Genomic DNA, 18,072 nt, shown 5'->3' on the forward strand with positions numbered 1-18,072 from the left:
ACCTTCTGATGTCAAAAACTATTGGGATTATCTGTTGGTCATGAACAGCTCGAGTGTTCTTGTGTTATAATATGAAAATTGTTTAAATGTTCCAGGTCACTGTCACCTTGACCTTTGACTTACTGACCCCAAAATCTATAGGGGTCATTTGCAAGTCATGACCAACCTCCCTATCAACTTTGAGTTATCTTTCAGAAAGGGATTGGTCTATGGACACACCGACCATACAATGTACCAAACAACATCTTTAAAACAATATACCCCCTCTTTGAAGAATGAAATAAAGAGCTGACAATGCTGTTTATGTTATGGCAGGCAGTTCACCTAATCCATGTTCCTGGATTCTGTACCAGTACAAACCTGTTATCTGCAAGAAACTGCCTGCCAACTTCCCAGATGAATCAGAGGTGGAAGACAAATGATTTCAGACACAATGTCTATTATCTAATCATCATGGAGAACATATGCCTTGCCTTGTGATCAAACTCACAACCAGACATCTATTTATGTGCTCTCTTCAGGTGGGCTGATAAACATCTACATTTTTTTTTAAATCAATACAAGTATTTATCTGGCTGTGTGATGATGTCATAGAGTTGTGTAGAGTCTGCAAGCATACAATCTATTACTTTATGGTATACACAGATGTTAACAATTGATAAGCATTTAACTGGAAATGTGTGTTCACTTACATGTAGATGGGTATATTCCTCCACAAACTTCACAGGGATAAGACTGGGATGTATGGTAATTTTTCACATGTGCCTAGAGGAATATTATAATATATTTACCACATTTTATAACATTATAGTATTAATATTTCATTAATTCATAATGTCTAGCAATAGGACAAGACAATCACTATTTGATACAACCTCATTTCTTTAATTACAATTTCTTTATATATATAATATATATATATATATATATATATATATATATTCGGGACTGAAATGGTAAACCGGTTAACCGAGTACCTGCTCGGTGTTCCAAGTATCGATTATGACATTTAGTAATCGAGTACTCAAAAATACAAAAATAAAGAAAAAGACTAGAAACATGTCAATTTTAACGTGGCCGTTTAAAGTGTCTACCTGTCATCTTTTTGATCAATTTCCCAGATTATACAAACACGAAGGTGTGAACTGATGCAGAATGGCCAATAATGATCGCTGAGAGGTATCACAAGTTTGCAAAATCATGATCAGTTATGCCGCTTATTTTAGTACCGCTTCTATAATAAACAATTAGAAAATCACACCACACCTCTGTGCAAATGTTAAAATCAGTGGTATATCATAAAGAACATTATTCTTTATAATTTAAAAAGTAAACAGTCAAGTCCAATTTTTTACCGACTTCACAGATTGTTAACATTTTATTGGTTGCTGATATATAAAAAAATTACAATAATAAATGAACTATTAAAATACTCAATTTTCATAATTATGTCTTCATGTAATTATTTACACCTGTATCCAACATTAAAAAAACCCAAAACAAAGCAGTTCCTTCAAAACCAGAATATCAAAGTGGCTGGACACAAGCTTCCATTATGTTATTTTTTTTTATATTAATTTTAATTAATTAGAATCTAACTGAATTAAATTTAATATTAATTTTGTCCTAAGCTACTGGGAAGTCCATCTGTGCCTAGAAAGGCTCCGACAAGACATGAGGCCAAAATGGGCTTAAGTGCTTCAGACCAAGGTTAGTGAGTGAACATCCATTACGTATTCATTAAAGTTCTTTAAATGTCTTTCACTGAGCTATGAAAAACTATTCAATTTTGACTAAATTTGAGTTCAAACAAAAATGTTATGGACCAAATTTGGTGAAGATCCGTCAAGTGGCTCATGAGGAAAAGTTTTTCTAAAGATCTATTCATCTTTACCTAAGGTAACCACTGCCTTCAGCCTAGGGGGAAACATATTAAAAATTTTATGCAGGTCCATGCAAGGATCATGACGGGCTTAGATAAACAAAGGTCCATCCATTGGTTCATAAGAATTCAGACTTTTCTATTGTTGAGCAAACTTGAGAGAGGTCTTTACCCCTTATCCTGCTAAATTTTTATAATGAACTTCTCCATCTTTCAATATGGACAGTTCCATTAACTGTTAAAGGGGTGCTTACAAAAAAAGATACTGACTGAACGGCGAACAGTGCAGATCTTGATCAGACTGCATGGATGTACAAGGCTGATCATGATCTACACTGGTCGTTGATGACTCAGACTGATGAAAGCTAGGTTTACATTTACCTACTTTTTTCTAAGGCTGTATATTTCAAACAGACACTGGTTTAACCCTTACCCCGCTGAATTTCTATAATGAACTTGTCCGACTTCCAATTTGGACGGTACCATTAACTGTTAAAAGGGATGAATACCAAAAAGATACTGGCTGAATGGCAAACACTGCAGGTCATGATTAGACTGCACAGATTTGCAGGCTGATCATAACCTGAACTGGTCACAAAGGCAGAATCAATTGAATCCAGCAAGAGAAAGTTTAATGACATAGAGGTTATACCTTCAAATATGAAGCCTTTATTTGTTTTGAGCAAACAGTACATTTTACGAGGTTCTCTTGTTTCTTCCTGTTGTCTTCCAGCATCTCATCTTGCTTCCTTTTTTCATATTCTTGAAATTCTTTCAAAAATTCTGGCATGTTTGTTTTGAACAATTCTGGATTTATATCTCTGAACTGTCTAAACAAAGTACGAGTTGACTCGATTTTGGTTGTTTCCCTGTTACTTGTTACTTTGGCATCTTTTTGCACTTTTTGCTTTTCCTTGACTACTTTCTTTCTTTTTTCAAACACTGGAGCAGTTTTCTTTAGAAGCTCTAGCTGGTCACTAAATTCCTGTGTGATATTAATCTCATGGCATTCGTAACAATCACTGACATGTCTGATAAAATCATTCCTAAAGAAAAAATGTTTACATGCATTACACATGAGCTTTAGTTCTGGAAATGGCTGTATGCTAAAACCACAAAATTTGTATTTTTTCTCTTGTGATATTTTAATTTTGACCACTCTTGAACCTGGACTACAATTCCTTTTCATAAACCGTAAAAGTAAGTTTAATCGATGCCGGAACTTAGAATTGTACTCGGGCTGTTTATGATGGATCTTTTGACTGTGTCCTGCAATCGCACCTTTAATGAATTTCTTCAAACAAAATTGACACTGTACATACAACTTCTGTCCTTGAATCAACTTAAACCCATACTGATAAAATACAAATGATTCCTTACTAATGCGAGGTACATATAATTCAACCTCTTTTTTTCTGTCTCGATTTTCATTGGTTGATTTCAGCTTGCAATCTTTACCATCTTTTGTAGCTAATTCTTCAACAGTTTTTATATTATTTTCATTTGCACCAGTTTTAATAAAGTCTGATGAAGAATGTCTTTGACTTACATGCTCAACAGCATAGTTACCCTCTACTATCTTTCCTGTATTTGTGTTGAAATGCTGGTTTTCCAATTCTGAATTAATACTTTCTGTCCTGTCTGAATCACTGTTTTGGTTTTCACCTTCATTATATTCTTTATTATAAACAACTTGCCATTCATCTTGCATCTGATTAAACTGAACACCATGAGAGTTTAATTTCTTAGAATAGTTATGCTCATCCTGAATAACGTCTGTTTCTGCGATATCCAGCTTATGTGATATATTATCACCTTCTCTGTGACCTCTGTCATGCATATACAGATCATAACATTGCCTGCTATAACTGGTCCCAAGTTCTTGGTTACCATTATTATCCACTTGACTAACACTGACTAACTCATCAAATCTATCATCATATATATTAACAGAATCTTCTTTTATATCTTCTAGTTCTTTCATGTATATGTTTTCCAGCTCAACATATCCATTTTTCTCTTTTCTGCAATGCTTATTACCTATAAGCAGAACAGGTGTAACATTGTATTGAGTATTTTCGTTGGGAACTGTTTCAAGCTTCTTGTTTTCAGAATCAGTGATTGCTTCACTAGAATCTTTTGAACATTCAGGAACACACGAGTCTGTCCAATTTACAGTAACTGATGATGTAGGTAGTGATACTACTCCTGCTGAAGAGGGACAAAACATGCTCTGTTTTCCTACTCTTGCATCAGATTTCTGTTTAGCTGAGCTAGAGTCATGTCTCCCTAAATCAACTTGTTGTATTCCATCTAGCATTATGGAAGGTAAAGAAATATTTAAATAATTAGGAGAACTGGTTTGTGTCTCTTTCTGAACTTGTTTAGCATTACTTCCTGCAATATCATTAACTGCTATTTCATTACTTTTCACATTATTACTTGAACATCCTATTCTAAAAATCATGACCTGCGATCCATGAGCATTATTTTTAGCAGTACTCTTTTCTAGCATTGTTTTTGGAAGGATAGCAACAGGTTTTTGAGGTTTTGCTAATTTTTGCATTTGACACGATTTGCGTCTACCTTTCTGTTTGTCTGTACATGCATTTTTCACTGGGCTTTCAATGACTTTTCTAGCCTGTTCTAAACTTTGTTGTGGAAACTTTACAGCCTCGCTTTGTCTTTTATGTATGTCTGCATGTGCTCTATTCACTTGTTTTCCAATGATTTTCACAGAATGGTCTAAACTTTGTTCAGAAAGTTTTGTCAACCTGTTTTCATCTCCCTGTATGTCTCCATGTGCAATATTCACTTGTTTTTCAATGACTTTCATGGAATGGTCAACATTATCTTCAGGAGGTTTAACTGACACATTTTCTTCTCCATGTATGTCTCCACACGCAATATTCACTTGTTTTCCAATGATTTTCACAGAATGGTCTAAACTTTGTTCAGGAGGTTTTGTAAACCTGTTTTCAGCTCCCTGTATGTCAGCACATGTAATGTTCACTTGTTTTCCTTTGATTTTTACTCTTTGTTCAAAAGGCTTTGTCGACATACTTTCTTCTTCTTTTATCTCTGTGCATATATCTTTCTTTGGGTATTCACTTAATTCCTTAGACTGTTTTACATTCTGTTCTGCAAGCTCTGTTGACTTGCATGTACTTGTTTGTACATCTGAACATGTACTTCCAGCAGGCTGTGCAAGCAAGAGACCATTCTCTGACAAATATACACTGTATAGGTATCCTGGTTTATTGACACCTTTAATAAGATGAGAATGCAAGGTACACAAAGAAGAAAAAAACTTCTTACATGCATCACACTGGGTTGGTCTGTGACAAGACATGACAATGTACCTGTAGTTGCACCATAAATTGCTGTTCTTTGTACTATTCTCTTGTTTTGACTGAAAAATCAACACTGTCTTGATTTCCTTGAGTGTAATATGTTGGAGCCACTTGTCTAATTTGTTCTATTTCAAATCCAAAAAAAGATCAAAGTGTCTTCATTTACGTGCTCTGAAACATAAAAAAGTTAATAAAATTTGTGACATAATCAGATCATGTTTTAGATTAATATATTAACATTTTAAAGATGTATGCATTTACACCAAACTAGTTTATATTTTACTGTTGGAATTATGAATTAACATTGCTTGTATTACATAAAATATATTTAATTAATTAATAAGCAAAGAAATACTGACATACATGGTATGACAGACAGGTCTAAGACAATGAGATAGAAGGTTTTGCACCCAGGGATACACCGATATACTTCCATGAAAATTTCTGATTTCTGAATAATTTAAATCTAAATGTAATGTAAAATCATTTCTAATATACCAAAGAGCTATAAAAATAAACAGATCGGCAACTTCAAAGGCATATAGAGCAAATCTCGCCAACATCCCATGGCAACTGAATGAGATCTTGTTGTAAGCGTCTGTTGATCACGATTGATCAAGTCAGCAAACGCTTTGAAATAAGATCACTTTCGGATCGTTTGTTTATAATGATAATGGTGCTTTTTTAATGTTATTAGTATTTTCTACATGGGGAATAAATGAATTTTTGATTGGACGTCTGAAAAATCAACAGTTTTCGTTTGAAAAATGGACTCGACTCAGTTTAATATGCACTGGGTGACTACCGCCAGTTTTATACTTCAGTAAACGTCTGTTGATTTGATCATGATTGATAAAGTTGGCAAACGCTTTGAAAAAAGATAACACGCTAACACGAGATGACGTTGGATTATCCCCAGTTGCCATTCTGTATTTTATAGTTCTTTGAATATACTAACTTTTACTAGGTGCATTTTGACGTACAGTATTTGTCTGAGATTTGCGCTATGAAAACAGATTGCATAAAATGTATCGACTCCGGTGTACGCCACATAAGCCGCACGCGCAGCTATCGCTATGTTTGTTGTAAAGGCATATGATCAATGGTTGATGTTGAACATAGCATGATAAAATTTTTCATCGGGCAGCACAAAATACCCAAATCTACCAAAATCTTACCAAAATCTACCCAAATCTTGACAGGAATGATCAAATCTTTGTAGATTATGCATTTATTTAACATATTTTAACATAAATACATCATTTTGATGGACTATACCGAGAGCTAACTAGAAACATCGGTGTTGAATTGAAATTGCTCAGTATTTGCAAATATCACCGTCAATTATTCTTACACAGTGTACGAAATTCAGATTTGAATCTACACGCCCGTTTGGGCTACCAGATAGGAAATTTTCCAGGTCCAACACAAATTTCACTAGCCCGAACTTTAACTCCAGTTCTCCATTTAATTTTTGAACCATATAACATTTTGTTTTACAGACATCTGTGCATGTTTGAAGGAATAAGAAAAGACATTTATGTTTGCCATGTATTCAAACAATTTTAACTCTGGATACTTCAGTCAAGATCAGCATCGCCAGAGTCCCAAATCATCTGACATGTCACTCCTTGCCAAACAAAATCTAACCTCAACACCCAATTTTTTAGGATCCGCACTACCCAACTACCGCTACTCAGACTGTTGACAATTTGCATGATGTGAAAATGAGTGTCGTATATACACACATGCTGATAGCATAATTTAAGCTCTGTCTACTTCAGGTAATCAGGTACTTGTGAGATTTTCGAGAGAAGTGTGAAAGCGAATCAGATTATCCATTACAACAGAGGTGGTTGTATTAAGCCAATTAGCGCAGTGGTTACATCTTTGACACTTTGCGTTTGATTGTCAACACTTGCAGTGCAAAAGGCAATAATTCAATAAGTGTTCCTCACTCTGGACAATGCATGATGCATTCTTGAACAGTAAGTGTTTGTAATGGAGATCGTATGAAATCACTATGCTATACACATTTAATTTGCATGTTTGTTTTTTTTAAATCACATTAGGAAAATTTGGTAGCCTGGTCGGGCTCGTGTCTGCGGAAAATCGGTAGCCTGAGCTGAAATTCAGTTGCCACAGGCTATCAGACTACTGCAAATTTCGAACACAGCTTACATGGGTGGTGAACGTAAGAATAATTGACTGTGATATTTACAAATTACCCCATCTGGGTTGTTCTTCAAACATATTTTTTTTTTTAAATTTCATTTACTTCAAAACTGTGTAATAAAGGGAAAAGATAATAGATCTTTGTCATTATTGATGAATTATATAAATGTTTTGCAATCACTGTTTTGGATGACAAGTGCGACGGGATATGATATCAGCATTCCTGTGTGCTTATTTAAATATCTGTATATTATAATACAAATGAATGTTGGGGACTTCGGTTTCCCTGGATTGAGAAGTATTTTCTCGATCTAAGCACTGTCTCTTGTTCGAAAGACAAACTGTCATTCAGTCAAATGACTGTATTTAGCTTAAGTGTTGAAATAGCATAAAACAACCATTACATTACAGTGGCATTATTAATTCATTTAAACTACTTGTTATACCAAGTAAATTTTACAAGAAGCACATATTCATATGAGATTGCTTAAGCATTATAATGCCTAAACGAAATTCTCAAATAATTTCAATTTTGAAAATTTTAAAAGGAAAGATAATTTTCTACCTAAATTGCGCACTCGAAAGTGCTCAGAGTTTTAGTTAATCTTTCGATCTAAAGACATTTTGTCTCTCGATTGAGAGACATATGTTTAGATTTAGAGAATGTCTCCCAATCCTGGGGTGAAGTCTTTGACCTGTGCATGTGTAAACAGGATAATTTTCCTTTCTGTTATATTCTTGTGTTTTTTAAGTGTGCTTAACTTCTTTAACCAATGCAAACTTTAAAAAAAAAAATCTTACCAATATCGACTATTTGACTTGCAGCAAAGTATTCTGTAAACTTCATGAAGGCATGTCTTGGAAAGTCAACTAATGAAAATATATATTTGTATGTTTTAGTGACATGGGACTGCTCCAGTGATAAGACAATTTTGTCCGTTTCAGCAACAGATGATAGTTTTCCAATAAGGTCTGGCTGCTCTGGCATAATGTCAAAATTTTGTGTTGTGTCTCTTGCTTTAAGCGATTATTTATGGATTCTGCATTGTTGTTAGTCCAAAGTTTTGGAATTGTCTTGTCTTTTAAAGGTTTATAAACTAAGTCGCATCATTTCTCTGCTGAGAATTTTTCATAATATTGTTAAAATTTTGGGAATTTGTTCAGGTGTACAAATCGTCTTCATGCTGGAGATTTTCACAAGGCCACTAGTTTCATAAAAAAATGGAAGTGTCTAGTCGTCCGGTAACCAGACGCCTAGCATTTACCCTGGGGATTTTCTAGTCATCTGGTAATAGATTTCTCAGTGAATAAGCAGTGTTCTGGTTTAATTTTATCTGATATTTATTGAAGATATCAATATCTATATGCAAACAGAAATTTGTTTGAATACATACCAAAGTGTATTTTAAATTTTCTCGATAAATTTACTGCCTTTTCAGCCGATAAAATGGAAGTTTACAAAAATCAATAATAACGAAATGAACATAGGTGGATGATCGTGTCATTGTCATCTTGCTCTATTATTAGATGAGCACCGAACTATGCATTGGCATTATTATGTTTTCTATTTGTTACTCTTGTTTTTATTACGAAATTTTATTATGAGTGTATGTCTGAGACATAAATAAATAGACGTATTTTTGGTATTTGAATGTTTGCATACAACAGAATGACAATATGAGAATAAAAAACAATTAAGTTACTTTAATATAGTTCTATAAATAAACGTCGGATTTCAATATTTTACGATTTTGACATTTCATATAGTCCGACGTTTTATCGAAATTATAAATTTCCCTTTAGAGCATTCCGCAAAACATCTTGTGGAAGGTTTTACAAGTTCACGATGGAAATGACTGAAAAGCAATAACTAAATACCAACAACGGACAAAGAAACCTATTTTACACACCAATTGAACATACTGTCTTACTGAAAATATTGAAGATCTGTCCGCATGCTCAAAGTGTAATTTACATCCATGCACTTTCACAACACAACACGCAACTGTCAAATCTTCTTATTATAAAGAATGATTTTACACGAAAAAATAGTCTCATGGTCGGTTTTGAAAAAAAATGCGGCCGGTTACTAACGTATTGTCTATGTACTAGTATGTAGTATGCATATGTTTATAACTGATGGGTGTAAACCAGCATTTATTGATTTCAATTTAATTAAAAGTTATTTCAATCAATTATTAGTTCATATCAAAGCAGTTTGAAAGGCTAGTCCACGTGTATTCGGCGGTACACATGCGCTGAATAATGGCCGCAGACTTTTCACTAGTGCCGTATGCTAAACGTATTTTTCGTCTAAGCATGTATAATTGATTCTATATATTTATTCACTGTTGTATTGTTCATGATATTTCATTAAATTACGCTAGAAGAATCTGTGTAATGTGTCAGGGAAGTGACTGGAGGTGCAGTTTTAGTTACGGTAAACCAATATATATCGTGTTGGAGATTTTCCTATATTACACTTCAATAAAATAAGGTTGAAATCTGTGCTATGCAAACGGCTGTCATTCGATTAAACTTGACACAGGGACATGTTGAACGTCCAAATATTAAAAGGCGCCCTGGGCAAGTTTAATGTTATTGAACTAAGTTAAACTTAATGACCTAAACCACATCCATGTAAATAAAAAAAGAAGAAAAAAACCAGATATGATCACTGAGAAATCAATTACCGGACGACTAGAAAATCGCCAGGGGAAATGCTAGTCGTCCGGTTACAGTTTGTTCGCCAGTTCCGACGGACATTTTATATCAATGCGCGTAAATTAAAGAGAGCGATTTGCACTGTTAATATTACAATACATATTAATTAGGTGTAAAGTCCTTTATTAAAATCAATATTTATTTATTGTCAAATATATCAGTATTTATAAAAAACAGATGAAGTTACTCGCAGCCGATTTATCTGGTTCCGTTGCATGTTCGCCGGTTCCGTCGTATTTTTATACTTCCATGTAAATTAAGCGAGGGGCATCCGAAAGGAAATTTACAAATCATTTAAGATAGCTCAACACTCTTAAGTGCTCAGAAGTGCAAAATACAAATCAAAGTACACATCAAAATATATATGAAAGCCTGTTCTGTTATTATATCATCTTGGAAAAAATAACCCAATAGAAAGTTATGTTTGAGATGACAATAAAAATTGTAAGAATATAGCGATCTACAGTAAGACTATTATTAAATAAAACCAACAGTGAACACTTTGTGAAAGGTAGGTGTGTAATATATCTAATACAAATATGTATGATGAGATAATGCTGTCTTGCTTTGGTGCGGGTGCCAGCTATTAAAGCGTTCACATCAAGCATGCATGGAAGGCCAAGCTCAATAAAGACCGTCAGCTGAATCTTAAAATTTTAAACATTTAAATTCCTGTTTGTCAGTTTAAATGTGAATTTTAATATATTAAAACGGATATGGTGGCTTTGTCAGAAAAAAGGTCCAATGAGAAGCAACAGTCATACCAGAGCTTTCATCCATGGTCTATGAAATGCTAATTAATTAATGGAAGTATGTTTAATGATAAACCAGATACTCATGAACATGGGGGCTATGACGATGGCTTTAGTCTGCTGTTTTTGGAATCTGAGAATGCAATGTTTTATGTATTTCAAGAATAACAAGAGCTGTCCATAAGACAGCCAAGCTCGACTAATCGAAATATTGTCACAGAAGCTGGAAATTATTACCCAAAATGTTAAATATCAAAAGAGTTTTAAGTTCAAAAGGGGACATATCAGAGTTATGGGACTTGATGCTATCAACTAGTTTTATAACCCCGAAGAAACATGTTAAGTTTCAATTCAATATCTGCATTAGTTTTGGGGATAGTAACTTGCATGTAAAACTTTAACCAGAATTTTCTAAGTCCAAAAGGGGGCATAATTTGCTCAAAATACATGTTAAGAGTTATGGAACTTGACCCAGTGAGGTAGGTAATTGATCTAGAAAAAGAATAAATAAGTTCCAAATCTATATGCCTTTTAGTAATAGCTGTATGTACTTGCACGCAAAACTTTAACCAGAATTTTCTAAGTCCAAAAGGGGGCATAATTTGGCCAAAATACATGCCAGAGTTATGGGACTTGACCCAGTGAGGTAGGTAATTGATCTAGAAAAAGAAAAAATAAGTTTCAAATCTATATGCCTTTTAGTAATAGCTGTATGTACTTGCACGCAAAACTTTAACCAGAATTTTCTAAGTCCAAAAGGGGGCATAATTTGGCCAAAATACATGCCAGAGTTATGGGACTTGACCCAGTGAGGTAGGTAATTGATCTAGAAAAAGAAAAAATAAGTTTCAAATCTATATGCCTTTTAGTAATAGCTGTATGTACTTGCACGCAAAACTTTAACCAGAATTTTCTAAGTCCAAAAGGGGCATAATTTGGCCAAAATGAAGGTCAGAGTTATGGGACTTGGTGCTATCAACTAGTTTTATAACCCCGAAGACACATGTGAAGTTTCAATTCAATATCTGCATTAGTTTTGGAGATAGTAACTTGCATGTAAAACTTTAACCAGAATTTTCTAAGTCCAAAAGGGGGCATAATTTGCTCAAAATACATGTTAGAGTTATGGAACTTGACCCAGTGAGGTTGGTAATTGACCTAGAAAAAGAATAAATAAGTTTCAAAGCTATATGCCTTTAAATGATAGCTGTATGTACTTGCATGCAAAAACTTAACCAAGGTGTGACGCCGACGCCGACGCCGACGCCAGGGTGAGTAGAATAGCTAGACTATTCTTCGAATAGTCGAGCTAAAAACCACTTTTTTACATGTGTATGCCTTTATTTCATACATATCATTTACAGCAAAACATGTTTAAAATTCTACCTGTGACAGTGTCATTTACATAAAGCAAAGTTGATATAAATTATATAGCATGAATAATGTAGTATGAAACAAACTTTGGCTAGAATGAATGGAAAACCATATAATGGTAATACATAAAATGGAGAAATGATAATGTCATTTTTTCTTTCTTTCAAGAATACATTAAAATACAGGTCCTTGACAATTTATATTTTCTACTAGCTGGTACTTCATCATTTAGACCTAGTCTTCTTCTCAGAAATCTCAAATCATGGAAGTCTATATCCTTGGATGCTATAATTACAAAACTACCATCATGAAATTTATTCATATATAACTTAAGGTATAGGTCCATGTTTCGGCGAAAAAAGTTCGAACGTCACCAAATCATAGAAAGAAAGCATTGTTTAACATGAAAATATAACAGCATATAAAACATTTATATTATTGTACAAAACCATTGTTAATTTATTCATAAATGTATTGAATTCCGGAAAGGGACTACATGAAGGGGCCACACTTCTGGACAGTCCAGCGCCTTTAAAAACTCACCATTTTTAAAAAAGCTGTTACACGTCTTCGTTTTGATGCATTTGCAACATCGTGCGAGTGTTTAAACTTTACACAACTAGGTAAAACATCGTTTTGACAATTGTTTACATTTATTTCTTTACAAATGGCATTCTTATTTAAAGGGGGGCAACTCATTTAGAATATTTTAAGTATCCAACTCCGTAGGACAGAACAGTAAAACATGTATTGGACAGATAAGTTGTGTGTCAAGATGCTGTTCATTCGCTAAAAAAATCTGTTGCTTTGTGATATACTGCTAAACCTTAAAAATCAATATTGACGGCCTTCCAATGTGATTTTCTTTATCACTTTTAATGCCTTCTTTTGTGCAGCTTTAATAATAATACTCTGTGCAGACCAGTTTTGAGGGGGAGGGGTTCTGTTGCAATTAGACATTGCATCTAATACAAACCAAAATATTACAAATGTGTTAAAATGCCTATAGTAACATAGCAAATATGTCAGGTGATATTACAATTTTAACATTTGTTAATACTGCCCAGACAGACAAACAGACAAGCTTAAAAGCAGACTGGCTCATTAGAATTTAATTCAAGAAGGCAAGTTAATGTTTGTAACATATGCTTTGCAAAGAATAATGGAATCAGCTGTTTTTTGGTTCCCCCTTCTGGAAACCTCTTCCATACGGCATTTCATCAACACATCCATTGGAACTGGAGAAAAGCGATACATTGTAAACTACACATGTTTAGTAACTTCTGAAGATATTTTTCAAGATTTTTTTTCTGTGTTAAATACAGACAAAATAAAAGAACAATCTGATAAAAAAAAAAAAGAAATGGAATTTGTTTCTTACAAAAAATAACTGCTTCGTGTAAAATTTTCTTTCAAAATGCGTAACTTGGACACCGTCAATTTACACCCATTTGGCGCAATATAATTCATATTTTGTTTAACTTTAAAACAACTCTGAGAGATGAAATTTCTAGGAATAGTTACTTGTTAATGGAGGATAATAAAGCAATAGTTTGATCATTGATATCTTATTGTTTACTCGATATTAATTCCGAATTCTTCGGAACCGACGGAACCGGCAAACTAACTGTAGGCCTACCATCATGTGTTATTTGCATGGGTGAAAGTATGGAATATTGAAAATCCTGAAAAATTTGCTGGGGGCTTGGGGGCCATTAGGGCCCCCGGTGGTTCCAGGGCAAAGCCCTGGTAGGGGGGCCAGGGGGGCAAAGCCCCCCGGAAGCTTCTGAGAATTAGTGACTTTGAACGCTTAGAACAGCCCTATTCTACCCTTATATGTGTGCCAAAAATTTACTTATTATATTGCACAAAATGCATGATTTTCAGTCAACAGTAACTTTTCTAAGTCAAGGACTTGTTTCAACTATATACCCTCAACATATTTTTGTAAGATTCAGACTGAAACTACCTGAAAATTCTAGCAACATTTTTGTTTTTTCATGCCACCATATTTTAATGTTTTGGCACAACATTCACAAAATGCAGACCCTGCAATATCCGGTTTTCGTAGCCAAAGACCCCATCGATCACCATCAGTGTCACATTCAGATAGCCAAGCCCATCTCCATTTGTTACCATGTTTGCTTTCTAAGTCCTAAGTATTGTACGCTGGCGGTAAAAACATTATTTTTCACGCACTAACCCGTGCAGCACTAATTACGGCGTGTTAATCCCCTAAAGAAATCTTGATCTTCCTCCTGTTCCTTGTGGAAAGATTGATACTTAGGAGATAAAAAGCGTGCAAACCGTAGAAATCAAGACATGCGTGTGCAAGTCCGTGCAAACTTAGACGCGGCAACTTTTAGGCGCACGTGAAAGTCATGAAAAACGTGAGTGAATAGTTATATAAACGGTCGTCTAAAATGATGTTTTAAAACAAACAGTTGAAGTAAATTTCGGTACGTAACGGGATCGAGCAATCATCACTGCAATATTTTTTATAAAAGTGACTTTTCCGTGGTTGACGCTTGTTTTATAATTGGAACTCTTTACAAGGTGTGTATAATAAAATCCAGACATCACGAAAGTTGCCAAAAATGGCCGACATTCGGTCCTGCACTGCCGGGACGAACATTAAATATGAAAAAAAACAGGAATCTTGCTTCCTTTTATCAGTATGCAGCTGTTAATTATTTTTCTTGTATCCTATCTGATCTAGATTGCTTTGGATTCGAAAATCCCGAAAAATAATTATCAACCCACCGCTGTTCAAAGCGGAAAAAAACATTAACAATTATCGGTAAATATTCTGTTGATAAAATAAGTACTGGCCTTGTTTTTGTCATCAGTTAAAACCCCCTTAAAGAGCTAAAAGAAATGTGTCGGTATCATGGCATCTGGAGATCAAAGTTGCCAGAGATTGTCATGGCATTACGTCATGTTTTCGCGCCATGTGACACATCACTGTCTGATCGTACCGCCTCGGTTCTTTAAAACAGTAAAAAAGTATCTTCTTTAATTTTTTTAAAAGCGAATGTGCAATATCCCGTATAAACTGACAGGTAAATGTGTCAAACGACCTATTTGCCCTAAATTTTTTTACATTATTGTTTGAGAAGAATATCTCACATAGTGTCGTGTCAAAAATAAATCTACAAATATTCATTTACTTATCAAACTTATTTAAAACCACAGCGACAACATACTGCTTTATTTTAAAACCATATTTCTATTTACGTTCACAAGGTCACGTAACCTATTCTGCCGCATTACACAGAAATCTGTTTGCCAAAAATTGTTTTACTCATGTAGTGAAATAGCTGCCGCTTTTTTATTATTTTAGATTTTTTAATTCTGTTTTTTGTACTTTCTTGTCAAAAGTCTGAATTTTATGACCATAGAATGTAGTATTTATTTACTTTTAGAAATAAATAAATATTTAAGATCGCGCTGTTTGAAATTTTACAAATAAATGTATGAAAATTCGATCGTTTTTATAGACTTTTGCCTACATTTCTGTCGATATCTTATTAAAATCGTTATAGAATTCAAACTGTATTACTTCTCAAGCGAAGTTGAAAATTTGAAGCGATTATATTAAAAAATGAATGCACTACGCACGTTTTTTGTGTACGTGTCGATAAACAAAAGTAACGGCGATCTAGCCTAAATTAGATATTATTATTACGATAGGTCGCACGTGTTCGTGGAATGGAAAATTACTGGTGTGACGTTTTGATATCTTTACGATTCGCGGGTAAATTCCAGTCAATCCAGGTTATTTTTAGGGATGTAATTTCTGCATTTGGTAAAGTTACGAGGTAAAATCCACGCGTCCGATCGGATGAGCATACAGAGAGGTCCACTCGTCCCTATCCCGACTTTAACTCACCAATACTCGTACAAGACATAACTCGCAATATACGAGGCGGCTACATGTGCATGCAAGAAATCGATAAATGCATGCTGCAGACAAAAGTCCGTGCAAATTCTGACGCGCGGGAACTTTTCAGCGCATGTAAAATTTATGAAAAACGTAACAGTTGTTTTCATTGAAGTACAGCGCCTATGCGGGCCAATCAAAATTGTCGTTACATATTGACGATATGCGAGATGCGCTGCAAACAGCAAATATGATAAACAGAGTCGATTGTGTTTGTCGCCGATTGACTGATTTTTCAAGCTTTGTTGATTGATGACACAATACCAACACCCTCCCCTCCCCCCCCCCCACCCCCCGAATTTCGACACGAATTTCGACCCGGATTTAGAAGATTTGGAAAAACGATCCCGGCCGAGATGGAAAATCCGGAACTTCCGGAGTATTCCGGAAAACTTTCACCCATGTATTTGTTTTACAAATACATTCTCGATATCGACATTATGGATAAAATCCCGTTTTCCGGTATTAACCACTAATAAACGCCCGTTCCCGTTTTCACGGTGAGGGGGGTATCGGCCATTACGCTACATGGCGGTAGTGTTTAGATTATCCTTTTTTAAAGTTTTAAACAAAGAAAATGAATAAAAAAAGTATTTGAGATTATCATTAAACATTGTTGTAATTAAGATATAGCCAAAATATACTCAAAGTTTACTTTATTTTTGAAATTTTACCTTTTATTCTACACTGCCACTTCCGTGGCTTGATACCGAAGGTGTGAAATTATTTGCATTTTTCAAGATAGATTATTTTTGCACAAAAAATGTTGCCAAAGTCGTAGAATAGTATTTCCATTGTGAGAAAGTAAGATCTTTCATAAATTCTTATCTTCTGGCAAAAATAATCGCTAATATTGTACACGGTCTTTATATCGGTTAATCTCGCCAATCCCCCTGACCCTATGTACGGAAATACCGGAAAACGGGATTTATCAATAATGTCGATATGGTCAATAGGCTCATGGAATATTGGGTATTGTTTGGTTTTCTACTTATAACTGTCTATTTTTAAAAGACATTGCTGTTACAGAAAAATCTCCATAAATTGATTGTTCTGTCAAAGCTAGGTAAGATTTGGGTATTTCGCGCCGCCGATTTCTCTGTGCTTCTGCAAGAGTTCTATTTATCCAGATGTCGCGAGCATAAAGGAATACCGCGAGCATAGGTTCAAGCACCTGTCACAAACCAATCAACTTACCTATGGGCAAACTGTGACCAAATGAATGTGTGAAGTAAGCTTTTACCATAAATATAAATTTTGACCATTTGACGAATTTGCAATTGTTTAAATCAAAGGGAGTTAACTGTGAAATTCATAGTATTTGGATCCGTCAAAAGGTTACAACACACTAAATTGTTCTACAGACAGGTAGCAGGCTACACTTCGAAATTTGCCCCCACCCCCAATATTTGTAATAATTAGAACTTCGTGATTTTGGATGTTTGTAAATTAAGGTGAGAGATAATGATTGTTTATTCTTTAGAAAATTTAAACAGCCGATACAGTACATATAAAATCCTGATGTCAGTTGTAAAACTAAATTTTAACTGCTGCTAGCTTTGTATAAATCGATGTAGGTCACAACCAGTTAAATAGTTTTCCCTATATATTCTATATAAAACTGACATTTTTTTTAAAGAGCTTCCAAACATAGCTAGACCCATTTCAGAGAACAAATCCTTACCTCATTTAAAAAGAGTTATGATAAAACTGATATAAAATGAAGAGAAAAGTAGGGGTCGTGTATCTTCTAAGAGAGATTTCTCTGGTCACATTTGCTTACTGTAAACTGACATCTTCTAGCCAGAGCTGGTTTTTGCCCTATTTCATAAATTTTCACTATGATTTGCATGCAAATTACACACTAAC

The 18,072-nt window shown here is 34.5% G+C and overlaps 2 protein-coding genes across 2 annotated transcripts in view; one reads left to right on the forward strand and one right to left on the reverse strand.

Moving 5' to 3' along the window:
- LOC123555219 (uncharacterized) overlaps positions 1–8,451 on the reverse strand; it is a 34,108-nt gene extending 25,657 nt beyond the window's left edge. The window contains exons 1-3 of the mRNA XM_053547287.1: positions 8,212–8,451; positions 2,535–5,406; positions 693–765 (exon numbers count right to left, since the gene is read on the reverse strand). Coding sequence (XP_053403262.1) covers positions 693–765; positions 2,535–5,234 — 2,773 coding nt within the window. The 5' untranslated portion in view covers positions 5,235–5,406; positions 8,212–8,451. The remainder of the gene's footprint in view (positions 1–692; positions 766–2,534; positions 5,407–8,211) is intronic.
- Positions 8,452–9,321: 870 nt separating this feature from the next.
- The window catches only part of LOC123553875 (uncharacterized), a 35,545-nt gene continuing 26,794 nt past the window's right edge, over positions 9,322–18,072 (forward strand). Inside the window, exon 1 of the mRNA XM_053548703.1 lies at positions 9,322–9,850. Coding sequence (XP_053404678.1) covers positions 9,811–9,850 — 40 coding nt within the window. The 5' untranslated portion in view covers positions 9,322–9,810. The remainder of the gene's footprint in view (positions 9,851–18,072) is intronic.

This window comes from Mercenaria mercenaria, chromosome 7, assembly GCF_021730395.1.
Source record: "Mercenaria mercenaria strain notata chromosome 7, MADL_Memer_1, whole genome shotgun sequence".
Taxonomy (NCBI): domain Eukaryota; kingdom Metazoa; phylum Mollusca; class Bivalvia; order Venerida; family Veneridae; genus Mercenaria; species Mercenaria mercenaria.